Here is a 27,235-nt window from a genome sequence, read left to right as displayed (position 1 = left end):
CCATCTTCATTTGTGTGCTTGTTTAAGTTCCCAAACTTTTACTATCCAAATAGAAATTGACATGTAAGATAGCCCCAGTCACCTGCTCAGCCTAAAAGCGGTAGAGACATTTTTGACTCCACCCCTCACACACACACACACACACACACACACACACACACACCTCACATCCAATTTGTCAGCACATCTGGGCCCTTCTCACTGCTGCCCCCGGCTAGCACCCTAGTCCAAACGTCATCATCCTTGACTGAGCCACCATCATAACTTCTAATTATCTCTCTTCTGTCTCCCCATGTCCCTACCCTTCATTCTCTGCAAACAGCCTAGCCATCTTTTTAAAACCGAGACCCTGTCACCCCTACTAAAAGCCTTCCAGTGGTTTCCCATCATATTTAGACAGCTCAGCAAAAGCTTCATTATGCCTGCCAGGCTTCCCTGCATGCTCTGGCCCAGACTCTGACCACTGGCCACCCCTCCAGCCTCGTTTCCTACCGTGTTTCCATCTGGAGCACAGGAAGGAGGTCAAAGGCACGGACTCTGGAGCAACTCTGCCATCATTGCTTGTGTGGCACTGAACAAATTGCCTGACGTCTCTGTGCTGCAGTTTCTACATCTCTAAAATGGCAACCCACTCCAGTACTCTTGCCTGGAAAATCCAGTGGACGGAGGAGCCTGGTGGGCTGCAGTCCATGGGGTCGCTAAGAGTCGGACACGACTGAGCGACTTCCCTTTCACTTTTTGCTTTCATGCATTGGAAAAGGAAAAGGCAACACACTCCAGTGTTCTTGCCTGGAGAATCCCAGGGACAGGGGAGCCTGGTGGACTGCCGTCTGTGGGGTCGCACAGAGTCAGACACGACTGAAGCGACTTAGCAGCAGCAGCAAAGAGAAGATGACAACACTTTATCAAGCTGCTGTAGGACTAAGGGAATCCTGAGAAGGGTCTCCAGCCCATAGCAAACTCCTGCACATGTTTCTGGTTTAAGTAGTTTGATGTCTTAACCTTTAAATTCAGAGAAGCAAGTGAGTATGAAAAAAAAAAGGTTCAGAGAATATACTTGCAATTTGCCTAAAGCAGTTAAGGACACATTTTTATGAAGTCTTTATAAAGAAATTATGAAGGTATGTACATAGTGAAATCTCCCTTTGCCCTTCAACTGGAGAAAAATCTAAGAAAGTGTCATGAGTTTTAATAGCACTGAATTAATTGATGGCTTGATTAGTTTAAAAAAAATAATAGTCTATTTAAAACTCTCTTTTATTTTTTTCATCCCTGATGTTAAACACCTTCCCCCAGTAAAACCAGTCTTGGATTTCAAAGGGGACTGGCAAAATCACTGACCTGACTGACACGGAAGGGAGGAGAAGGGCGCGCTCTCGGGCTGGGCAGGCCGGGAGCTCTGGTTGGTGCTTCATTTGCCAGGGTGGCTATAAGTCACCTCTTCTCTTCCTGCTTTGGCAGCTTGGGCTTTCCCAAGGCTGTTAAGCATCCAGATTTTTGCCCTACTATATCTGCTCTCCAAGAAAACAATAACCCTCTATCCTGGTGGAGGTATTTTTTCTGCCATAATGCCTTCTCTTTCCGATTCTGATGAGTTGATTTTTTTTGTGAATGGAAGAAAGGTAAGTTTATGATATGATTAATATGCATTTTCATATGTCAGAGATAAAAACCAAGCTGATTTTCTTTTACTGATGCTGTTTCTTATTTATTTAAACTCCCTTTTCTGTCTTTTTCAAGTCATATGTAGTAGTATGAACTTGACCATGGGTCATTAGTTTAGGGTTTAGTGCAAAATGATTAAAGCTTGGGAGTGTAAATTAGCCTCCAACTAGTTTGCTGTTTTCTTTTGGAATCAGTAAGGAACTCTCATTTTTATTTGTTAAATTACAATGGAAGTGAATTCTGACCCAGGCATTAAAAACTATGTTGTCCTCCCATTACATGGAGGTTAGCTCTGCTTGAGTTTAACAATGCTATTCTATTTATTTTTTTCCTTTGGAGGCTTGTGTTTTATTCATGGGCTATCGGCCTCCCTCCTGCCCACCCAGGGCAGGTAGGAGGCGTGAGGGGAAGGGAGGGCAGCTGGGCTAGGAGGGGGCCGACTGCCGCTGCGCTTTGTAGATGTACTCCAGTGCAGGGGCGATGGTGCACATGTCCAGCTCGATTTTCTGAGCTCAGCTCTGCGCATCGCTGATTTCCTTGAGTGCCTAGTGGAAGTTCTCCACCGTCCCGATCCACTGACCTGTCTGCTTGGCAGGTGACCCACATTGAGGTGATCCACCAAAACTTCTGTCAGGCTGGTGGCTGGAGTGATGGCCTCTTGCCTCCTCTGCCACTCTTTGCATTCATTCTGCTTGGCCTGGTGCTCTTTCAGCAGGTGGGACAGCATGGTCATGGTGGGCTGGGGACAGGGCGCATCCGGCCCCCTCCAACAACACTGTTTTAATAGAAGGAGTATATGACATTGAGGATAATAATAGCAAAGGAGGGTTTTATTTTGCCCTAATAAATACTTTCAGGCTGCTCAATGACCCTTAAGGCTAAAGCATCACGGCCTGCTACTTTGAGCCTGGAGCAATATCATGATTGAAGACAGCACTAAATCAAGTGTGACGATGATCCAGCAATTAGAATGGTTGTGAAACATTGACCTGGAATATTGCATCAGGAACATTGATGTCTTTATAACACATAATAGTGTCAGCAGGCTGTGTCCCCTCAATGTAGGGGCACACAGGAGGAAGGGACAGTGGTCCTGGCTTGCAGGCCATCACTTCCAACCCCCATCTTGCTTTCACCTTGGAAATAATTTCCGTAGCCACACAGGTAGGGTGTTAAAGCAGTCTAGGTGTAATGCTTTGCTTCTGTGATGACATTTCGCTCAGCCTGCTCTGCACGCTGAGATTCTGAGTGGGGAGCACTGAGCTCATCTCTGGCTGAGTGAATCTCCTGAGGACTCAAAAGGAGACTTGAAAATAGGAGGCAGTTATGAAAAATAATGTGGTTTGTTACTTTTTCTGGGGTGATCAAAAACACTTTCAGTGGAATAAGGTCCTGTGTCTCTAGTTTCAATGTTGCGCCCCTTCCTAATGTGTTTCCTTCAGTTCTCCTCTCTAATCTTGCCTGACTGTACCCAGCAGAGATGCTGCCTGAGTCGGGGAGGACAGATAACTTTATCTCATGTGCAGGCTTCGATCTATTGGGAGTAGCAGCCTGGAGTGCCATGACAGGCAGAGGGGAGATTCTTGTCCCCTTAAGCTCTTCCTTCACCCAGGCACGTCTGTTTCAGGGGGAGCTGGTGGGGGCAGAAGGGGCTCCCTCATAGCATACTCTCCTATGACTCCCTTAGAGAATCTTCTCTGGCTAAGCATTTTCATGACTTCATGTGGCTGAGTTATCTTGAGTCAATTTTGGAATCTGTTTCCCCATCTGGATCCTCTCCGAGTAGCTGTAAGGAAAAAAATAATCCAGAGTTTACAGTTGTCACATATATGAGAAAGTTCAGAGACATTGAAACAGTGTTCCATTATTTCTCCAGAATTCTATTACCAGTGTTAGAAAAGGCTTCTTTTGTTGTTTTTGGTCCTTGTGAAGCCAGCACCTTTCAAAAACATGCCCCCAAAAAAACAGATAGGATTGCCATAACACGATGGTATTATCTTCCTAAAATCGCTTCTTATTTCACAATGTAGGTCATAGAGAAGAATGCTGATCCTGAAGTAAATCTACTATTCTACTTGAGGAAAATCCATATCCTTTTATTTTACTGTAATTAATCTGACTTTGGTGGTAAAAAGAAAACATGCTAAGACTTCTAAAGGAAGTCATTCTTCCTTTTGTATTTGCTCTAGATAAATAACCTTGTGTTCAATTTGCACAGTCTAGTTGGAGTTCAGAGAATGCATTTAAAAGTGACAGCTTTGTGCTATAGTCATTGTATTTTTTGCCTGGGCAAAACCAAAATGATCATCCAGTGAACCATGAGTGTGATAACATTGGAAATAACTTTTTGACTTTTGAACCCCATGGTCACCTTGATGATGGTTTTATATTCAGCAGGGTGAATGTGAAAATGTCCAGCCAGGAACTTCCCCAGTGGTCCAGTGATTAAGACTTCCATGTCCGGGGGCATGGGTTCAATCCCTGCTTGGGGAATTAAGATCCAACATGGCAAGCCAAACAAAAGATTAAATATGTCCAGCCTCTTGTTCAAGGGTACATGTCACTGACAATGACAATGTGTGTACCTTCCCACAAGGGCATTTCACTGACTTGTCATCTATGTCTTTTGATAATCCTTATCAGAAAAAACAAGGTTTTTTTTTTTGTTTTTTTTTAAAAACAAGGTTTTATAAGCCTATTTCAAAATCCCATTGTATAACTAATGCACTCCAGCTCTTTACTTCTTATCTGGACTCTTTTTCACATCTCACTCCTCCTGCACCTTGATTAAATATTCAAAAATAATTTCTTGGGCTTAAGTGTAACTATAAAAGGGTAGCAGAAGAGAGTGACTGTGGCAGTGGTTACACAGATCTATGAGATACAATTGCATAGAGCTGAGTATACCACATAGTATGAGAGCATGCATAAGTGGCAAAATCTGAAGAAACTCTAGCCTTGGGTTTTCTGTTCTCGGTATGATACCTATGTCAGTTTCCTGGTTTTGGTGTGTTGCACTATAGTTCTGTGGGCTGTCAGCGTTGGGGGAAACTAGGGAACAGGTCCACAAGGCAGTCTGTACTATTTTTGCAACTTCTTATGAGACTACAATTGTTTCAAAATAATTTGGAGGTTTTGGGGGGAAGTTTCCTGGTGCCTAGTGGTTAGGATTCCGGGCTTTCATTGACATAGCCTGGGCTCAATCCCTGGCCACAGAAATGAGATCCTGCAAGCCACATGGCCAATAGACAAATCAACAAATAAAAAGTTAAAAATAAGTATACTTATTCAGTGTCTACTGAGAACCAGGCACTGTACTAAGCTCTGAGGAATCGATGGTGTGCCAGACAATCCTCTCTCCAGAATCTTCATTTCCTTCTGCTTCTGGCTCTTGGCCTCCCAACATGCACATCCAAAAACATGAAGCGTGGCTTCCTTTCTCCTGGTCCTTTCCTCACCAGACTTATCTAATAACTGTGTGTACCTAATGTCTCATTTCTCTGCTGACTCCATCTCTCACTATTTAACATTTCAATCTGGTTTCCTACTCCCATTATTCCACTACTCTAGCCAATAATGCCCCCTCAGTGTCCCCATTGCCCTCACTATTCAGGGAATTGGGATTACAGTTGAAACAAAACAGAAAACCAAACAGGCCAAATCCTTCCTCCTTGGTTTTGCCACCTCCCATTTTCCCAGCTTTAAAATCTGTGTTAGTCAGCATACCCTATCTCTTCCCTTTTCTTACCTTTCTACATCTGTGCCACATTTTACCATGCTTTCTCTAGACTCCCAAAGTGAAGAAACTCTATATTGGGAACAAGCTGAAACTTCATGGGCTCCCAGGTAAGCAAGGTTGGTAGAGCCCTAGACAGAATCAGCCCTAGCCTCTCATTTCCGTGGTGGCTCACACAGTGAAGAGTCTGCTTGCAGTGCAGGAGACCTGGGTTTGATCCCTGGGTCAGGAAGATCTCCTGGAGAAGGAAATGGCAACCCACCTACGTGGCCCAGACCTGCTGGGCTGCAACCTCATGTTACCTCTCCTTCTACATGACAGATCCCGGCCTGCTGTTAAGCAATCCGACCTGTAAAAACAAGATACTGCACCAGCAAGGGTTGATGTCCCACAGCTACATGGGTTAAAGAGGGTGTGTCATTAAGGAGCTGCTTTAATGCAACTAGGATAAAACTGGAGAAATGGGATGGGTCAGAGACATCCTAAACACTTGTTCTCACTTTCCCACACCCTTCACATACCCAACCCTAACACCTTGCAGTTCTTGAAACAACTCTTCATTCAGTAGATGAATTTTACCAAGCACCACGTGTGCAGAAGTAAGCTGGGAGACACAGCTTCTGCCCTCAGTCTAGTGCATGAAGAGACAGACAGTGGGTGTGATGAGTGCCGTGTAGTGGGAACATGGACAGGGCCCTCCCACCAGGCTTGAGCAAGGAAGGAAGAGAGAAGGGTTGTGTAGGAGTTTCTGGGAAAGGGGAATTCATGGGGGAAAGGGTATTCTTGGTGGTGGTGTGTCGGAGGTGCGGTGGTGCAGAGGCAAGAGAATATATTGCTTTAGAGGAACTGAAAGCAGTTTATTCCAATGGATGTAAAGCTTTGGGGGGTGGGGGTAGGAGGGTATAGCAAGAGATGAATTAGGAGTGAGATCCTTGAGGCAAAGAGTCAAGTTTGCCATGCAAGACTCAATCACTCACTGATGAATGACCAGAAGTCAGTGGAAATTCCAGGGTCAACTGCACACGCTGGCCATGGGCATTTAGTCTCAGGGTAATTTCTGTATATCCCCATAGTGTTGTGTATCTTGGGGCCCTGAGAAAGTTCTTTTATTAAAGAACCAAAAAACCAAAAAATAAACTTCTGATATATTACTGTTTGTATTTGACTTATGTAGGGTTGTCAGCTTTAGCATATAGAAATACAGTATGCCCAGGCAAATTTGAATTTGAATGCATGGGACACACTTACACTAAAATATAATTCATTTTTAATCTGAAATTCAGATTTAACTGGGTGTCCTATATTTTATCTGGCCACCCTACCTAGCGAAGAGCTTTAGGGTGAGTCAACAGAACATGGAAGAAACTGCCTGAATCAGGCACTTCTGGTGGGACTGGAGGAAGGAAGCATCAAACTACTTGTCTGGTAACCAGAGGGCAAAGCAGCTGGTTGAATCAACCTTTCACTTTGCACTCAAGGCAATGTTAAAACAAGAAGCATAGATCTGCTTTAAGGTCTAACAGAGTGAAAAGTCAAAATTTGCCTCTTCTTTGAGTCAGACGGCTCCTGGATTCCTTTGCTTGCAAATGTCAGGTCACCAAAGGCAAAGAGAAGGGGTTTCTCTGAGTTTTCCATTCAGGTCAGTGGTACATTATCATGAAGGCGTCACCCATGTGACTCTGCCTGAAGACAGAAAGCTGGACTTGCCTGCGTGGGCTCAGACAAGGGAACACAGGAAGCGGGGTGCCACCCCCTCTGAGCCTCTGCAGAGAATCTCAGCCTCCTACTCTGTGGCGTCCTGATCTGGTATTACCTCTTCATGGGCAGCAATTTCTAAGACGAAATCATTCTCAGCCTCCACCCAAGCCAATTATAATCTGAACCCACAAAATCTTTCTTAAACCTCCCCCAGGGAGGTCCCAAGTAAATTCTAGTAGACTCTAATAGCACCTGAAGCAAAGGGATTACAGGTATTATTTGTTCTTTCTTTGTGGAAGCATGCCAGTGTCTTACACGGAAGAGGTACACAAGAGTTTATTGATATTACTGGGTCAGGAACCAAGTTAACAATTCATATTCTCTAATCCTGTAATCCTATAAGAAAATAAAAGCGTTACATTGCTGAACCAGGAAAAGTTAAACTTCCTGGCAGGGGTTTCTGAGTTTTATTTATGCACCACCTCCCAGCACCTCCGCAGCAATAACAACACAAGTGCAGAATCCATTGTCCCCAACCCTGAATTCAAGAGGCTTTTCCCTATTCATCTGGATGCAGACTCTGATCTAACTGGCATGAGGCTCTTTGTAGTCTTCACATGTCCCACTCGGTATGAATATCCAGAGGACTCACTGTAGAAGCATGAGCTTTTGATTACAAGGTGCTGCCCTCACCCCACTGGAGAGCTACCATTCTGTCTTTCTAAAATCCAGAAAATGCCTCATTCACAAATGCATTGGGGATTTCAGATAAAGCTGTGTGATGTGGGTGTGTAGGGATATCTTCTCACCTTTCATCAATTAGCTCACTTATGTGCAAAAAGTGGAGCAGCTCTCTTAAGCAGGAAATCTTAGGAGACTCCAGAAAATGACTCACTTGTTATCAGTATCTAAGGAAGAAAAGTATAGAAAGCAGAGCAACCTGGGTCCCTCTTCTCCTTGACCTCCTTCCTTCCAGTCCACCTCACCGGCACCAAATATGGCTGTGGGAGCGGAGGCTGCGGTGCCTGCACTGTCATGGTGTCCAGATACGACCCCAAGACCAAGAAGATCCAGTATCCTTTGCATTGGCCCAAGCGCTTCTGGGAAGGGTACAGAACCGCCACGTCCTGTCCCTGGTCCCCTCTCCTCTCTCCAGGCATCCATTGCACTCACATGGCCTCTGGACCTGCTCTCCTGTGACTTCCCATGCTCCAGATCTTTCCTATGGACTCTCTTCCCATCAGGGTGTATCTGTCCTGCATTCCAGCCTCTCAGGGCCACTCTGTCTCTTGCTGTACAGATATTTGCTTTGCTTTTGAGCAGATCTCAGGCCGAGGGCCAGGCAAGAATGGGTTTACACACAAAGAAGGGAAGCATTGTCCTGGCAGAAGGTTTAGATCAACATACACTAGAAGAGTTCTTCCCCTGAAGGGCTGAGTGAGACCTCCCATCAAGTTCTGTGACTGAGCCAACCTCACCTCGACCTAAAATGTAAATTTGCTCACTGCTTGCATGTGGTCGGAGAGTTGTCAAGCAGGATTCCCAAGTTTTTGGTCTTAATTCTCTGGGTTATGCTGTTCACAGACTAGGAGGAGGAGATGCAAGGGAAAGGAAAGCAGTGAGTTTAGCTTTGGACGAATCGCATTGCAGTTACTATGGGACATGCAAGAGGGATTGTCCACAGGTGTCTACATGGACAGGTCTGTTACTCAGAGGGGAGGTCTCATCCGGAACTAGTTTACTGGAAGTTATCAACATAGATACTAACAATGACAATAGAAATAGCTAACGTTTATTGAATGCTAGGCACTGTTCAAAATAGTTTACATTATGTTATCATATTCGGTCCCCCAAAAAACTTTGAGATAGGCTCGACTGTCACTCGTATTGAAAAAAGAGGAAATGGAGGCAAAGAGGGTTAACTAACTTGTCAAGGTTATGAGGGCCAGTTAGTGGTTTTCAACCCTGGTCATTTGGAATGTGGCAGGAATCACAGGAGAGCTTCCAAGTTCAGGACACTGCACAACAAGAGACGGGGAGATGAGCAAAGAAAGACACCCCCAAAAGGAGACCAAGAGGAAGTAGCCAGGGATGAAGGAGGAGCATCCAGAAGAGAAAGTTCCCAGGTGGTAGAAGTGCAATAGTATGAAAGACCAGGACATGGCTCAGAGCCATTAGATTGCAGACTTGTGGGGCTGGAAGATGAGGTACAGATACGCAAGAGTGACTGGAGGGCCAGGAAGGCATGGATAGCTTTTGAAAAAACTTGACTAAGAAGGAGAGAAAAATGGGCTGGAGAGATACATTGGCCTGGGGATTTATTTTTAGCACAAAAAAAACAATTGAACTTCTAAATTCAAGGGAATTTAGAGAAATGAGACCCTAGAAAGGAAGAGGTTAGCAGGGCAATTGATAATGAAGCAAGTCCAAGGGAAGACAAGAATAGAAGGGATTCAGACCACTGGGGAAGAGGTGGGGTGGGGTGTCCTCACCCTCCAGGCCTGGACTGGGAGTGAGGCTGACTGCAGCTAGAGATGAGTAGGTGTGGGCTGGGCAGTGACAGGAGAATATGCCTCTATTTCCTGGATGAGGCATAAGGCTAAGACAGGAAAGCAATGAGGCCTGGAAAAGTTGAGAGAAAAGGAGGAGGGAGATAACATTAAGAGAAAGTAAACTTAATGGAGGAGGGCAGCTGGAGGACAAAAAAAAAAAAAGCGCAATAACCCAGGGTTCACGCTTGCTCTGTACACCAAGCACTCTTCCAAGAGACTAAACTGGAGTAATGAAGACTGGACCCCATTCCCAACCAGTGAGATGAGAATCTGATGTAACCACATCTGCTGTGTCAATAATACAGAGTCTAGTGTGAGAGAGACAGTCAAGACAGGGGCATGAACCCATGGCTTACATACTTGCCCATACACTGGAATCAGCTGAGGAGCTTTGAAAAGTGATGGAGTGATTGCATCCCAAAGATTCTGGTTTAATTAGGCTAGCCTTGGACTTCCCTGGCAATCCAGTGGTTAAGATTCTGTACTTCCGATATAGGGGGCTCGGGTTCAATCCCTAGCCAGGGAACTAAGATCCCACATACTGTGTGGCATGACCAAAAATTAATAATAATAATTAGGCTAGCATGCAACCAGAATTTTTGTATTTTTAGAAACTTCCCACAGTTGAGAATCACTGGGGTAAATTATCCCATGATGGTTTACATGAGTCAATGTATCATTTTGTGATGAGAAAAAGCCTTTTTTTCTCTGAATGAGAAAAATAAACAGAGAATGAGGGTCTCTTGAAGGTTCTACACAGAGCTCAGTTTTCTTTTTTTCCATTTCTCTCTACCATTCTACTCCAGCCATACGTTAAGTCCTTTCTTGAACACTTCCAAAAAGTTACGGTTTTTATCTAGTGTTCTCTGTGTTCTCAGGGAAATAGAGTCTCAAGACCCTTTCTAGAAATAACTCCCTGAATTATGTTACCTCCTCCGTGTGATTCCAGTGTGTTCTCTTTACAAAATCCCATCACAGCCATTATCCAGTTACAGCCTGCCTGGTGCCCATCTGCTCTCTGTATGGGGCTGCCGTCACCACCGTGGAAGGTGTAGGAAGCATCAAAACCAGGATTCACCCCGTGCAGGTAAGGGCACCATGTGGTGGGGACCAAGTGCTGGCATCGGCACCGTCCATAATCCAATGGACTCCAGTTAGGTCATCAATTTTGAGATATTTTTTGTGCTTTTAAATTCTCATTTTGTGGGATTTAGTGCTTCATAGCTAGGGATCTTTTCAGAGCTTGGTATATAGGGACTTCCCTGGTGGGCCATTGGTTAAGATTCTGCACTCCTTCTCTGCAGGGGAGCACAGGTTCCATCCCTGGTGGGGGAACTAAGATCCCACATGCCAAAAATAAAATAAATTTTTTTTAAAAAGAGAGAGATTTGTGTATAAGATTTCTTCATCTTTATAATTTTAATATATCTTAACTTCTCAGTCTCATTCTTGCCCTAAACTAAAACAAGGACAACCCAGTCTGATAAGAGAAGAAAATGAGATAGGAAACTACAAGTTTATAGACGATACCACTGGCCTACCACATTTCAAAATTACCGAACTGTGTATAAGAAGCTAATCTTGTATACAAATACTCCCCAAATGTCTCATGAGAAGCTGAACACCATGCTACAATAAAGCACAACTAAAATGACGAAGTATTTATTGATACTAATGTTCAGAGGACTTTTTAAAGAAATTGCAATATTACTTTTATGAACTATTGAACAAGAGTTTCTTTGGAGATTAAGTTTTAAAAGCAGGGTGTAGAAAGAAAATTATGGATTGCCATAATCTCCTTGGAAATTTCTTCCCCTAGAAAATTGTGTTAGAACATGGAGGCTCAGAGCTTTCTCTGTTGATGTGGTGCATTTATGAGCACTTTTGGTAGTGTTTATCTTTCAGCTGTAAACTTAATGACTTTTTGATCTTATTAAGCTCTTACTCCACACTTGGCTCACCATCTTAACAATTATGAAAGCAACCTAATGCTGCAACTTATCAGAGTTCTTCCTCCCAAATTCTGACAACACTTGATAGTTCAGTAGTGTCCCGAACAGGCTTTTACTGACATGTGAGAGCCGCTTCTCTTGTGTTGTTGGAAGAGTGCGTTCTTTTGGCAAAACTCTATTAGCCTTTCCCTGCTTCATTCTGTACTCCAAGGCCAAATTTGCCTGTTACTCCAGGTATTTCTTGACTTCCTACTTTTGCATTCCAGTCCCCTATAATGAAAAGGACATCTTTTTGGGGCGTTAGTTCCAAAAGGTCTTGTAGGTCTTCATAGAACCGTTCAACTTAAGCTTCTTCAGCATCACTGGTCAGGGCATAGACTTGGATTATTGCTGGGAAAGATTGAGGGCAGGAGGAGAAGGGGACAACAAAGGATGAGTTGGTTGGATGGCATCACCGACTCAGTGGACATGAGTTTGGGTGGACTCTGGGAATTGGTGATGGACAGGGAGCCCTGGCGTGCTGTGGTTCATGGGGTTGCAAAGAGTCAGACACGACTGAGCGACTGAACTGAACTGAACTGAGAGCCGCTTGTTAAATGTTAGGGATTTTGTGAGGCAGGCTTTAAGCACAGCTGTTACTAAAAACTAAACTATACAAACTTAAAAGTAGGTAAATGATATTAAAAACAAAGTTAATAAATAGCAACTTTTATTGTATCCTAGTTATTTTACTACATTTTTCTATCACCTATGCTTTTGAGGCCATTTATGTCTATTGTAGCTACACAGTGGAAGTACCTTGTAAATGTATCCACATTCAATGACATCACATCAGAAGTTTAACCTCAGCCTCTATGGAAATATTTATATTACCAAAAATAGTAGAAGCTACAAATAAGGACTGTCTTCCCAGAGATCCAGTTGTTAAATATTTACCAGCACATGTGCCGTGTCTGTCTATATGACACATCTGAAACAACTTGCCTTCTAGCAGTAAACCCAACACAGCCATATTTTCCTCTAGGACTAGAACTATGTCTTTCCTTTCAGTTGAACCATGGATGAAGTTTTTGGCTTCCATCTTAAGGGTCATGCTGTTTGAAAAATGTTTATTTTAAAACATTTGAATCACATTCAGGCCAGCGAACTGAGTATCCTCAACTCATTGAGAAAGATACAGGACAGAGACACACAGTGGGACCCACAGAGTCATGTTTCCCATCCGCTCATGGATTGGGTCTTTGTATAGAATGGACAAAGTAAATTGTCATTTCTCATTCTATTTCTCACTCTCTTTTTTTTATTGTTTTATTGTATATAAATGCATAAAGTTGAAAGTGCATAACTTAAGTGTATAAATGGCACAACACTACTGAATTATACTTCAAAATTTTCAAAGTATTTATATAGATTGTCATTTAATCCATAAAACATTATAGAATATAAATGAAGAAGAAGATAAAATTTACTTGCCAGAGACTATTAAATGATTTGTATATACTCATTCATTTATTCTCAGTTATCTTGTGCCATAGATACCATTATTATCCTAAGTTTAAAGATGGGAATAACTTGTGGACACAAGGTGGGAAGGAGAGGGTAGGATGAATTGAGGGAATATTATTGACATATATACACTACAGTGTGTAAAATGGAGCTTCCTGGGTGACTCAGCAGTAAAGAATCTGCCTGCAATGCTGGAGACACAGGTTCAATCCTTGGGTCAGGAAAATTCCCTGGAAAAGGAAATGGCAACCCACTTCAGTGTTCTTTCCTGGGAAATCCCATGGACAGAGGAGCCTGGCAGGATCCTCTGTCCATGGGATTACAAAAGAGTTGGACATGACTTAGCAACTGAAACGACAACAATGTGGAGAGTAGATAGCTAGTGGGAAGCTGCTGTATACCACAGGGAGCTCAGCGGGGTCTCTGTGGTGACCTAGAGGGACGGGATGCGGGTGGGCTGGGAGAGAGGCTCAAGAGGGAGCGGACATATGTGTACTGATTCATGTTGTTGCACAGCACAAACTATTAATAACACAACATTGTAAAGCAGTACATCGTTGTTGTTGTTTAGTCACTAAGCCATGTCCAACTCTTTTGCTACCCCATGGACTGCAGCGCCCCAGGCTCCTCTGTCCATGGGATTTCCCAGCCAAGGATACTGAAGTGGGTTGCCATTTCCTTCTCCAGGGAATCTTCCTGGCCCAAGGTTCAAAATGCATCTCCTGCATTGACAGGCAGATTCTTTACCACTGAGCCACCAAGGAAGCCCCAAAAGCAATTATACTCCATTTTTTTTTAAAAATGTCTTTTTAAAAGGAAGTGAAAAAGATGAAGAAAGGAAGAAAGTCAAGTAAATCATCCAGGGACCCACAATTAATGAATACAGGAAGGACCAAAATCCACATGAACATGACTTCAAAGCATTTTACTCATTACTTAAAGTATATTCTTATTTCACAGGTAAAGAAACCAGAGAGTCTAGAGAGTAAAGTAACTTAATACATGCCAATAGGCTTTTCTTGAGTGGGTAGAGCAAAACATATGATTTCAGGAAATAGAAATATGCTTCCAGAATGACATTTTTCACCCTGCAGTTATCTTTAGAAAGTTAAATATATAAGCTTTGCTCCTATCTGGTATACAAGGGAGGGAAATGAGAGGTTTAGAGTAGAAGTAATGTACCATTTTTCCCCCAGGAAAGACTTGCCAAGTGTCATGGAACACAGTGTGGCTTCTGCAGCCCGGGAATGGTGATGTCCATCTACACACTGCTGAGGAACCACCCGGAGCCCACCCCTGAGCAGATAACCGAAGCTCTTGGAGGTGAGGCTTCTCAGCCCTCAGCAGGCAGGACTTCCAGCGGGAGGTGCCCAAGGAAGGAGGGAAGAAGGCCCCAGCTGGTGGAGAGAGGCTGTGGTGCAGCTCTGGGGCTCCAGGCACCTGGTCAACAAGTAGGCTCGTTAGCCCTCACCTTGACCTCAGGCCTCTCTAGGAAAGGCCGCCCTCATTGGTGGTCAGCATTGGTGCCAAGAAGTGGGGCAATATTGTTTCATTACAAACCTTTCTCCTTTAATGGAGCCTGTAGTCACTCTGCAAAAGCATTCAAATAGGCTGTTTCTAACATTTTTAATACAATAGTTTCCAAATGTGGAAATCTGGGTAGTGTACAAGAATGAGATTTATTGGTTTATTTTTAAATCAACCTGTTAGAATCATTTGTTAACCCTACTTACTAAAATTAATTTTACAAAGAGAATAGATTTCAGAAACTTTACCTTTTTCTGTTCTGGTTGGGTTCATTACAAGATCAAGAAGCCCATGAACAGGAATTAGTTATCACAGATAAGCTTGGTGAGCAACTCAATCTCCTATGACAAAATAGCTATTAAATTTAAGTGAACAAACACTATTTACTACCAGAAAAAAAGCATTTTATCAAATGTAGTTTCCTTCAATAAACATACTAGGTTCAAGGTAACCAGTTACTAGTTCTTTGAAGAAAGCTGTGGAAGCAAACCTCTAAACAATGTAAGAAAACTCTTTGTCCCTTTCAGTAAACAAGCCTACACAAAAATTCAGTTTTATGATGAAAAGATACAGACTAAAACAAAGTAAAATTTCAACTTAAGTTGTATGTTAAGTAGAATATAAATATTCACTAATATTTTCCCTTATCTCTCATCAACTTCTACATTCAACATTTTCCAGTTTCTCATTAAGTATTATAAGAATTTTGGCCAATGGTTTCAATTATAATTTTAACTAAACCTTAATAAATTTGAATAACAGATAATCTTTGTTTTATAAAATAACCCTCACTAATGAGATATTTAGAGCTTTGAAAAGTAAAGGTCTTGAAATTTGCCTTACTTTTTGTATGTTTCTTTGAATATGCACAGACAGTCTTATAAACATGAATTATTTCCTCCCAGATTCTATGCCTACAACTCACTTAACCACCAGGAGATGGCATTGTAAAGTCTGGCTAAATTATAAAGATAACTTCATTCTAGATGTGGATAACTTCGAGAGTATATTTTGTTTCACACTTCATTTGCTTGATCTCTTTCTAGAATTATAAATGCTAGGCACACTGATCACCTTTATGTTCATATTTTAAGAAAACTGATCAAATAAAAACTCAAAAGGAATGCGATTAGACATGACACATACCTTCTATAATGATCAGCTGATACAAATGACCACTTCATTTAATCTTACTTTTTTCTTCAAGACTAAGAAAAGAAAAATTTTGAATTTCCATATTTTTCTCCCTCAGAATCAGAAATTTTTCTGTAATGGGTGCTATTCGCTTCCGTTGGTGGGCTTTTACTAGTGCTTCTGATTATGTGGCAAACAAAACTAAAAGCTTTGATATAGCTCTCTCTAGCTTTTAATGCTTTCTCACTGTTTATCAATGAGAAATTGTTCTTTGCCTCTTAAATAGTTCAATTTCACACCCTAGAGCTATGTTCTAGGTATTTCAACTCCTTTTTTCTATGCCAGAGAGAGGTTTGTAATTCACAAACTCTTGTATTCTTTCTTCTTAGCAAAAGGAAAGATTAAAATATGGAATCTAAATCCATCCTTGTGCATGTAGTTTCTTTCTAAACAATTCTTGCTCAAATGAAAAAAGAGAAGTAAAGCTATTATCCAGTTTCTCCACATGACTCACTGGCAACAAGTTTCCAAACAACACTTTGCTTCTAGCTAACTAAACTTGCCCAGTTGACATATATACATTGCTTCTGAAATTTTTAAACTGTATTTGAACATAATAATCTTAAATTTACTTTTAACATAAAAATGATGTATTTCTATTATGAAAAATGAAAAAAAAATGAAAAGATAAGGGGAAAACTCATTCGTGTGCTAGAAGACAAGCACAGTCAAAATGCTTCTCTTTCTGTCTCTTTTGTGCACAGTTTTTGTAGGCTTATTTTAAATTCTTGTGACTATTATGTATGCAACTGCATATTACATATACAATTTTTAACCATACAACATTAGAATTTTCCCATATTACTAAAACCTCTTCATAAATGTCATTTATACTGGCTTCAAAATTTGAATATACTTTTTCAAAGGAGAGTGGTTTCATCACCGTTTCTTTTTGAAGTAACTAATTAAAACAATACCAGGTACTTATTGAACACCTACTTTGCTGTACTGGGAGGATTCGAGAACATCTAAGACTGTCTTCGCTTTCTCCATGAGCTTAAGAGCCAATGAAGGAAATGAAGCATGCACATAAACGACCCTACTCCAACATGGTCAGCGATAGACCTGGGGAAGGACGCAGACAATGAGTGTACGGCTCTGGTTGGGATGTTAGAGCAGACTCCATGGAGGAGGGGGCTGTGGCCCTAATAAATGGACACATTCTCCCCAAGAGGACATTTGAGGCAGAAGAGACTACATGAGAGAAGCTTAACAAAGGGGCCCATGTGAGATGTTATGAGGGACGGTGGTCACATGTTGCATGAGTTAGGGCAGGGGTGGGAAATAAGGTAGGAAGGGTTGACTGGGAAAAGACTATAGAGATCTCTGATATTTCAGGATAAAACTGTAATCACAAGTATATTCTATTTTTGAAGGACATTTCTGTTTCAAAGAGCCATTTTGTTGGTTTAAGAAACAAAAGGTAAAAACTGAAAAACTACTAGTATAGCTATTCCACTGAAAAAAAGCACAACTATGCAATATATCTCTATCATTCCTTAAACATCAATATCTTCTTCAGGTAATTTGTGCCGCTGTACTGGATACCGACCAATTGTAGAAAGTGGAAAAACTTTCTCTGTGGTAAGTTATGATAAAAAATACTTTTTCAAAAAAAAAAAATACTTTTTCAGTTGATTTAGCATATTAAGAAACCTTTGTGTAAAACTGTCTCTTGCATTCAGTTATCTCTAAAACGTCGTGCTTTCTAGCCACTGAAAGTGATTAAATGTCACTGTTGTTGTTTTTAAAAATAAATCTTTAACATTTATCTTGTTTACAGCCCTAAATTAGGCAGGCACTGTCTTTAGAAGTAAAGTATGTGGTCCATGACTTCAAGAAATGCAAAACCTATAGAAGAAAATGAAATATATAGATTAAAAAACAATAAACACATCGTTGAAAAGCAAGATGTTAAAAGCTCAATATATCCTCTCTAGAGGGCTTCCCAGGTGGCACAGTGGTAAAGCCTCTGCCTACCATTGCAGGAGATTTAGGAGACTTGGGCTCCATCCCTAGGTTGGGAAGACCCCCTGGAGTAGAAAAATGGCTACTAACTGCAGTGTTCTGGCCAGGAGAATCCCAGGGACAGAGGAGTCTGGTGTGCTATAGTCCACTGAGTCACAAAGAGTCGGACACGACTGAGAACAGCACAGCGTAGCCTCTCTACCTTGTAAATAAGCTTTAGAGGAATACGGATTAAACAGAATCAGAGTGGGGAGGGAAGATACAGAGACTTATTGGAGAAGGAGAGTTTTGAGCCAGGTCTTAAAGGAAGTGATATTGATGGATGGGTAAAGAGAGGCCATTAGAAAATTTCCAGTAAGAAAATGTTTGGAAGTAGAAAAAAGAAAGATGTCCAAAGTTCAACTAAGAATTTGATGTGGCTGAAGCATTAAGGAATTTAGGCTCAAAGCTGATACCTAGTATATAGTCATTGTTTATTCTCAAGCTAGAAGTTACACAAGAACAATATTTCAAAATTCTTGGCACCTGTCTATAAGAAGAATAAGCCTGGAAAGAGAGAATGGGGATGAGGGCATGGACTAGTGCACTATCCCATGCATGAGGGAATGAGGACCTAAACCAGTGTGGTAGATATGGGCCCAAAATGATACCTTCAGGAAGAGGATTGCCAGAATCATAACCTGTAGATGATAAAGGAGACAGTAAGAAAGAAATCCAAATCAGCTTCCAAACTGAGAGATCAAGGAATCAAATAGGTTGAAGGAAGTTGTTAAAGAATGATTTAGTATATGGCCTGGAGGCAGGTGATGTCTTGAGATAGATTTAATTTTCATAAAGTTAAATATCAAGACTAGACATCATCATGACAAGTATTCAGCTGTGTTTTTCATCACCCATTTTTATGGTAAAAATTATTTTTATATAATTTTGATTGACCAAAACCAATTCAAAGGGTACAAGTTCATTCCAAATACTAAAACATCTGAAAGAAATTTTTGTTTAGACCAGAAATGAATAATTTCAAAAAGATTTCCAAACTACAGGCTAGTTTATTTTAAATCCTGAGTAAGGTATTTTTTATGTTGTGCTATATGTGTGGCCATTTTGACTCTCGAGAACAGCAATTTCATATGATTCAATCTATTACTATTTTCCTGGGGGCAAAGTACATACAAAGGTAGACATTTTGTCACACTCGCTCAGGGTCCCCACATTCAGCCACTAGTTGGTCCCTTTATCGTGCATGATGTTGTCACAAAGTCCAAATCCTTTCTTAACTCTGGACAGTTACCTTATGAGTGAAAATACCCACCACCATTCCTGCAGTTCTTCCTGTGTGTCAGGTACTGTGCACTCCTGGCACATATTTAAATCTGACAAACCTTTTGGGACAGGTTTTATTTTCCTAATTTAACAAACTCAATCCAGCTAGTATGTGTTAAAGCAGGAACTAGAACACAGGGCTCTGACTCCACGTATAAAGCCAAACCATAGGTCTCCAGACCACCACAGATCCTTAGGCTGTGTCTGCATGTGAAAAGGGCAAACAGGAATGATGATTTGTCTGAGAGTTGAGGGAACTGACCAGTGAATTCAGGCCAAAAACACTACTTTGGGTCTACATGAAATGTCCTGAAAATTAAGGCAAAATGTTTTGGGACTTGCATTCTCCAAATACTTTGGAATAGCTCCAAAAACGTTAAAAGAAACTCAGGTTTTTCAGTCTATTTATATTTGTATACAGGACATCTTAAAGGCAGTTTGTTCTCCCAGGACTTCATTAAAAAATACACATGCATCATCTCCTCCTAGGATTTCATTAAAAATTACACATGCATCACCCTTCTGATGAAAAGCCAGCTGTTTGTCTTTCTAGTTACCCCCTTGTAACTATACTCCTTTTGGAGAAGACAATGGCAACCCACTCACTACTCTTGCCTGGAAAATCCCATGAACAGAGGAGCCTGGGAAGCTGCAGTCCACGGGGTTGTGAAGAGTCAGACATGACTGAGCGACTTCACTTTCACTTTTCACTTTCATGCATTGGGGAAGGAAATGGCAACCCACTCCAGTGTTCTTGCCTGGAGAATCCCAGGGACGGCGGAGCCTGGTAGGCTGCCGTCTATGGGGTCTCACAGAGTCGGACACGACTGAAGCAACTTAGCAGCAGCAGCAGCAGCAACTATACTCCTTTAACCTCAGTTCCAGTAGGAAGCCTGAGCTGATTGACCCACCTTCCTCTAATCACCTTCGCCTTCCCCTGAGACTCAAGCGGAGCCGTTTACAAGACCCAATCAGGAACATGTTTGCACACTCCCTGCATTTTCTCTGATCCTTCAGTGATGGAATGGCTTATACTCTGTCCCACTCCATTACAGAGTCCTTGAGATTCCCTGGTTGCTAAGCTGGTAAAAAAAAATCTGCCTACAATGTAGTTCAATTGCTGGGTTGGGAAGATCCCCTGGAGAAGGGATAGGCTACCTACTCCAGTATTCTTGGACTTCCCTTGTGGTTCAGCTGGTAAAGAATCTGCCTGCAGTGTGGAAGACCTGGGTTCAATCCCTGGGTTGGGAAGATCCTCTGAAGAAGGGAAGAGCTACCCACTCCAGTATTCTGGCCTGGAGAATTCCGTGGATGACAGTCAATAGGTTCACAAAGAGTTGGATACAACTGAGTGACCTTCGCTTTGCTGAGGGCCAGGATGAGCTCTGCTACTTCTTCCATAGCTCCTATGGGGCCTGGGCACTGCTGGGTGCTCAGGGTAGTATTTAGAAAACCAACCAGTGGGTTTGTTATAAACTGTATTACTTCCTCAGGAATCAACTGTTTGTCAAATGAAAGGATCAGGAAAATGTTGCTTGGATCAAGAAGAGACGTCTTTCACAAGTAGACAGGAAAGAGTAAGTATCTATTATTCTACTTAAGTTGGAATTGACTGAAAAATGCCCACATCAATCCAAATTTATTATTCTACTCTTCTCAATGAATAAAATGTAAAGTTAGTGAATTCAAGGTATAAACAGCCTTTAAAAGCCCCCCAGGTTAGCGAGCCCATGACTTTCATGAGGGGCTTCCCAGGTGGCACAGTGGTAATAGAATCCGCCTGCAATGCAGGAGACATAAGAGACATGGGTTCAATCCCTGGGTCAGGAAGATCCCCTGGAGGAGGAAATGGCAACCCACTCCAGTATTATTGCCTAGAAAATTCCATGGACAGAGGAAACTGGTGGGCTACAGTCTACAGGGTCGCACAGAGTCGGACATGACTAAGCACCCGTGCACAGACTTTCATGAGGCTAGTCACCACAGAAGACTGTTTTCCTACAGAGCACTACAAATTTCTGTGCCTTAATCTGGGCTCACCCCCTGTCATACCCCCCAACAAGCACTAGAAGGGATGAAAGCAGGGACAAGCCTTCATGCCTACGGCAAATAAACACCTACCAGTGATACCTGAGACCCAGACAGAAGCTTAAAATCCAATTCCTGACACCAAAAGAGGAAGCCCAGGGCCCAGCAGGTCTGCCAGGGAAACCATCAGTGTCCTCTGAGGGTGGGAAGAATTCTGCCAGGGCTGCCCTGTGGCTCTGGCGCTTCTATTTTATATCCAGAATGTCAGATGCGGGCTCTGACTCTGAAGTTTCACACTGAGAGACTCCTATACATCTCTCAGCATCTCTGAAGTTTCATTTGTGTTTTGTTTTGTTGAGATGTGTACCAAATTGTACAACGAAGATGAATTCCAGCCCTACGATCCAAGCCAGGAACCTATATTCCCTCCTGAACTGATAGTAAGATACTTTACTTTTTTTGTCTTATAATATGATGTGGTTTAAACATTTTGCCTTACACTATGAGACTACTGAGTTTTAGATCCTAAAAGCTGGGAGAGTGACTAACAACACGATAACCCATTTTTAGAAACATGTTCAACTCCACTGTGAATGGAATAAAAGAGACAGCTTAGGAAAGCGGTGCTCCCAGGACCACAGGGTTGCTTGGGTCTATCCCTCCATTGAAGATCCTGAGCTCAGAGAGTGTAGGTGACTTAGCCAAGATCACACAGCTACACAGTGAGATGCATCCCCAGGTTAGCAAGCCCATGCATTTTGTAAAACTAGTAAAGCCAAGACGCATTTTGTAAAACTAGTAAAGTAAAAATCAGATGATACTTATTATAATGGAATTTCATTATTCCTACTCTTAACCTCTGTGTTCTCAACTCAGTGGGGAGGAAGAGAGAAAAACACAAATATTGTGGTATGCCCATCATTCTATTCCATGGCTCTGTCCTGGAGAGAGCATGAGGTGAGGGCTATGAGTCTACTGGCTTCTCAGAAGGCTTCAGTCCCTATGTTACCAACCAAGGTTCTTGGCCTCCTAGTCAGTAGAAATCTATCAGAGGCCAGACAAGAAATTCAGGTAAACCTTTACTAGGGCCCCCGCTGCAGCATGGGGGAGTCAAAACACACAACAGGTTTCCTTTCGGCTTGCTTGCTCCCTGAGGTGGGGGGCGAGCTTGTTCCTTATATGGGGTGAGGGTAGGGGTGTGTCCAGGGGTCAACCCGGAGGGATGGCTTAAATGGTTTGCCCACCCCTTAGGTGATGTTAGGTGCAGGGGTGTGTGCACCATACCCTGCTTTTTCTCTGGGCTCTTCAAAAGCGGCAGCTGGGTGTTTTGGTCTCTATGTATTATTTGTTCAGCATTTGCCTCAGTTGCGCGGGCACATAGTTGTTTTTTGACCCATAGTTTCCTCGTGTTTTGTTACTCAAGGAGAGATCCAGGAGCAAGCTTTACAGCACTTCAGCAAAAGGTGCCAGGTCCCCGCCTGGCTCACATACACACCCCTCAGAGCGTGAGGACCCAGATACACCTCGTATTTAAGGATTATTTGTAGATGTAGATATGTAGGCAGAGGTATATGTTTTAAATATATTAGTATTATTGATATATATTTTAATATTATATATATGCACAAAGTTGTAAAAGTATCCATTTATACTCTACCAGATGAATGATTTAAGGGATTTTTTTCCCCCCAAGGGTAATATTGCTTATAAGCAATTTCTGTCCCACTGAAGAATCTAATCTCCAAAAGAGGGGCCCCTCTGGGTCACCATTATGGCAGAATTAGAGCAAGAAGCCTAGCCCTTTAATTCCAGGCTAAGATACCTTCAAGCTGCCATGCTGCCTCCTCTCTGTGTAGTCACTTCACAAATGTAGAGTTTGCTCTACTCTATATGCAGCTGGTGATGGACAGACACCTATTATGAGAGTTATTCTGTGGTGCTAACACAGATCGTCTCAATCTAGGTAGCTTCAAACAAGACACCCTCTCCCGATACCTAGAAGTTAGGTTGTCTCAAAAAGCTAAAATGAACAGCAGGCTACTTAGACAACCAAGGCATTACTTGGAAGTTTATTGGTTTTGTTTCCCTATAGAGAATGGCAGAAGACCCGAACAAAAGAAGGCTCACGTTTCGAGGGAAGAGGACCACCTGGATCACTCCTGTAAACCTGAATGACCTTCTGGAGCTGAAAACCAATTTCCCTGAAGCCCCCATCATCATGGGGAACACTGCAGTGGGTAGGTGGTCTAGGGGCATGTTTTTTAGTCTAGATTGGGGGTAACTCAAACATCTGTATCTCTTTTAAAACTCTGCATAAATGCGATTCACTTTTATCAGTGAGTACCTATGATCCTTTAGAATGTTGTGTTGTTTTCTTTTGCAAGTGAGTTGCCGTGTAATTTTCACTTTGAATTATCAACAAACCACATATATTAGTATCCATTGTCTTTCTTTTCTAATTGCTTTACATGTTTTTCTCCTTAAGGACCCAGCATTAAATTCAGAGATGAATTCCATCCAGTTTTTATATCTCCACTTGGGCTTCAAGAACTATATTTCGTGAATAGCACAGATGATGGTACGTATACTTTTTTTCAAATAAGATGTAACCATTGGCTGATAGTGGGCTGTTAATCAATTACAAAAATTGGTCTAATTTGAGATCTTCATAGAATAGCTGACCTCATTTACTCTTTCAGAAATATTTATTGAGCACCTATGTGAGACTTCTATTAGCTTTATCAAACTGCCCACCCAGCTGTGTCACCATGAACTACCTTGTCATAGAAGTCATAATGGCTGGAGGATGGCACACAACTCAGCCAAGTATAGACAGAGTGACTGAGTAAGAAGACTTAAGATATTATTTGGCCAGTAGGAAAGGTTCTTGCCTGATATTACTCCCTGATTCACAAATTTACTTGAGGCTTATCCTATATACATGCACACTAACCAAAAAGAGAAAAGATCTGGGCCATAAGATTTGAAAATTTAACTGTGAACAGCAACCTTATTTATTTTACAGTCTTCACAGTTTACTAAGCATTCTCACATCTCTTATTTGTTTTGATCCTCACGACAACCCTGGGAAGTAGACACAGCAGGTAGTCGTGAAATCCCCATTCTCCGAAAGAACATACAGAATCAAAAGGCTTAAGTAACTGCTGAACTTCACAAAGCTAACACATGGTCAAGTCAGGACTAGATCCTAAGTCTTCTTACTTCAAGTCAAGTATTCCTTCTTCATCATGCACCAAATAAGGCTATCTGAGACATGTGTACCGCTGTCTGCTACGCAAACTCAGCATGTGAATGGATAAAAATCATCAGTTCAATTCAGTTACTCAGTCGTGTCCGACTCTTTGCAACCCCATGAACTGCAGCACACCAGGCCTCCCTGTCCATCACTAACTCCCGGAGTCCAACTAAACCCGCGTCCATTGAGTTGGTGATGCCATCCAATCATCTCATCCTCTGTCGTCCCCTTCTCCTCCTGCCCTCAATCTTTCCCAGCATCAGGATTTTATCAGATGAGTTAGCTCTTTGCATCAGGTGGCCAAAGTATTGGAGTTTAAGCTTCAACATCAGTCCTTCCAATGAACACCCAGAACTGATTTCCTTTAGGATGGACTGGTTGGATCTCCTTGCAGTTCAAGGGGCTCTCAACAGTCTTCTCCAACACCACAGTTCAAAAGCATCAATTCGGTGCTCAGCTTTCTTCACAGTCCAATTCTCACATCCATACATGACCACTGGAAAAAACCATAGCCTGGACTAGATGGAGCTTTGTAGGCAAAGTAATGTCTCTGCTTTTTAATATGCTGTCTAGGTTGGTCATAACTTTCCTTCCAAGGAGTAAGCTTCTTTTAATTTCATGGATGCAGTCACCATCCACAGTGATTTTGGAGCCCAGAAAAATAAAGTCAGCCACTATTCCCACTGTTTCCCCATCTATTTCCCATGAAGTGATGGGACCAGATGCCATGATCTTAGTTTTCTGAATGTTGAGTTGTTTTTTTTTTTTTTTTTGAATGTTTTGTTTTAAGCCAACTTTTTCACTCTCCTCTTTCACTTTCATCAAGAGGCTCTTTAGTTCTTCACTTGCTGCCATGAGGGTGGTGTCATCTGCATATCTGAGGTTATTGATATCTCTCCCGGAAATCTTGATTCCAGCTTGTGCTTCCTCCAGCCCAGCGTTTCTCATGATGTACTCTGCATATAAGTTAAATAAGCAGAATGACAATATACAGCCTTGACATACTCCTTTTTCTATTTGGAACCAGTTTGTTGTTCCATGTCCAGTTCTAACTGTTGTTTCCTGACCTGCATACAGGTTTCTCAAGAGGCAGGTCAGGTGGTCTGGTATTCCCATCTCTTTCAGAATTTTCCACAGTTTATTGTGATTCACACAGCCAAAGGCTTTGGCATAGTCAACAAAGCAAAAATAGATGTTTTTCTGGAACTCTCTTGTTTTTTCGATGATCCAGCAGATGTTGACAATTTGATCTCTGGTTCCTCTGCCTTTTCTAAAACCAGCTTGAACATCTGGAACTTCATGGTTCACATATTGTTAAAGCCTGACTTGGAGAATTTTGAGCATCACTTTACTAGCGTGTGAGATGAGTACGATTGTGCAGTAGTTTGAGCAATCTTTCGTATTGCCGTTCTTGGGATTGGAATGAAAACTAACCTTTTCCAGTCCTGTGGCCACTGCTGAGCTTTCCAAATTTGCTAACATATTGAGTGCAGCACTTTCACAGCATCATCTTTTAGGATTTGAAGTAGCTCAACTGGAATTCCACCACCTTCATTAGCTTTGTTCGTAGTGATGCTTTCTAAGGCCCACTTGATTTCACATTCCAGGATGTCTGGCTCTAGGTGAGTGTGAGTGATCACACCATCGTGATTATCTGAGTTGGGAAGATTTTTTTGTACAGTTTTTCTGTATATTCTTGCCACCTCTTCTTAATATCTTCTGCTTCTGTTAGGTCCATACCATTTCTGTCCTTTATTGAGCCCATCTTTGCATGAAATGTTCCCTTGGTATCTCTAATTTTCTTGAAGAGATCTCTAGTCTTACCCATTCTATTGTTTTCCTCTATTTCTTTACATTAATCACTGAGGAAGGCTTTCTTATCTCTCCTTGCTATTCTTTGGAACTCTGCATTCAAATGGGTATGTATTTTCTTTTCTCCTTTGCTCTTCGCTTCTCTTCTTTTCACAGCTATTTGTAAGGCCTCCTCAGACAGCCATTTTGCTTTTTTGCATTTCTTTTTCTTGGGGATGGTCTTGATAAAAATCATATGTCTGAGTAAATATCAGATACGTAAGCAGAAATCAAATGAAGAATTTTCTGCTTTGCCCTCTGATCTTCCCATCTTAGTCTTCTCAATCTTTTCTTATTTTTTCACTTGTCGAAAAGCTCATATTAATGGACCCACAGAAGGAGATAGAGCAAGAAAAGGTCAGGCTGTATAGGGAAGGGCTAGAAGGAAGGGATGTGGTTCTGGTGAGGTAGAGATGGAGGGACTGGGTGGTAGAACCTGTAGAATTAGGTCAGTATTTCTCAACCTTTTCATCATTTCTCACTCTAAGGAATGATAGACATTTTTTCACTCATCATCCTCCATCAAATTTTAACATCACAGATAGACTATATATCCATATGGGTATCAGGGCTTTATAAATAAAAAGAATAAGTTTTTTTCACTGCCTTGGTGATAGTATTGCCCCCATTGAGAATGCATGAACTAGAGGACATCACTACTCAAAACACTCCCTGTAAGCTCACAGGCAAATAGAGCTAAGCCAAGTTTCAAGCAGGTATCTCTTCTTGTTATGATAAAGGAACAACAGGAAGAGATGGCTTGGAAAAAGGGCAAATGGGCAATGCAGATTTGGAAGTCAACTTCCACTCAAGTGTAATGATCTTTTCAAAATCTTACAGGATCTTGTTTGAAAATGTCACATTTGATCCATTTATTCAGGACAGCACTACACTGGGAATAAACAAAGTAATGAATTTCAGATATCTGTGGTTGAGGTGTCCTAAAATGTAAGGCAGATATAACTGTGTACATGAATGA

The 27,235-nt window shown here is 41.8% G+C and overlaps 1 protein-coding gene and 1 pseudogene across 1 annotated transcript in view; one reads left to right on the top strand and one right to left on the bottom strand.

Annotated features, from left to right (window-relative positions):
• Nucleotides 1-1,568: 1,568 nt before the first annotated feature.
• The window catches only part of LOC136165012 (aldehyde oxidase 4-like), an 80,942-nt gene continuing 55,275 nt past the window's right edge, over nt 1,569-27,235 (top strand). Inside the window, exons 1-10 of the mRNA XM_065930863.1 lie at nt 1,569-1,622; nt 3,696-3,771; nt 8,076-8,172; nt 10,630-10,738; nt 14,306-14,432; nt 17,353-17,414; nt 20,615-20,698; nt 21,509-21,589; nt 23,242-23,386; nt 23,635-23,727. Coding sequence (XP_065786935.1) covers nt 1,569-1,622; nt 3,696-3,771; nt 8,076-8,172; nt 10,630-10,738; nt 14,306-14,432; nt 17,353-17,414; nt 20,615-20,698; nt 21,509-21,589; nt 23,242-23,386; nt 23,635-23,727 — 928 coding nt within the window. The remainder of the gene's footprint in view (nt 1,623-3,695; nt 3,772-8,075; nt 8,173-10,629; nt 10,739-14,305; nt 14,433-17,352; nt 17,415-20,614; nt 20,699-21,508; nt 21,590-23,241; nt 23,387-23,634; nt 23,728-27,235) is intronic.
• On the bottom strand, nt 2,091-3,837 carry LOC136165014 (biogenesis of lysosome-related organelles complex 1 subunit 1-like; annotated as a pseudogene).

The sequence above is a fragment of the Muntiacus reevesi genome, chromosome 3 (assembly GCF_963930625.1).
Source record: "Muntiacus reevesi chromosome 3, mMunRee1.1, whole genome shotgun sequence".
In the NCBI taxonomy this organism is placed as follows: Eukaryota; Metazoa; Chordata; class Mammalia; order Artiodactyla; family Cervidae; genus Muntiacus; species Muntiacus reevesi.
Note: the sequence above shows the minus strand (reverse complement) of the source record. Positions and strands in the feature narration are given on the sequence as shown.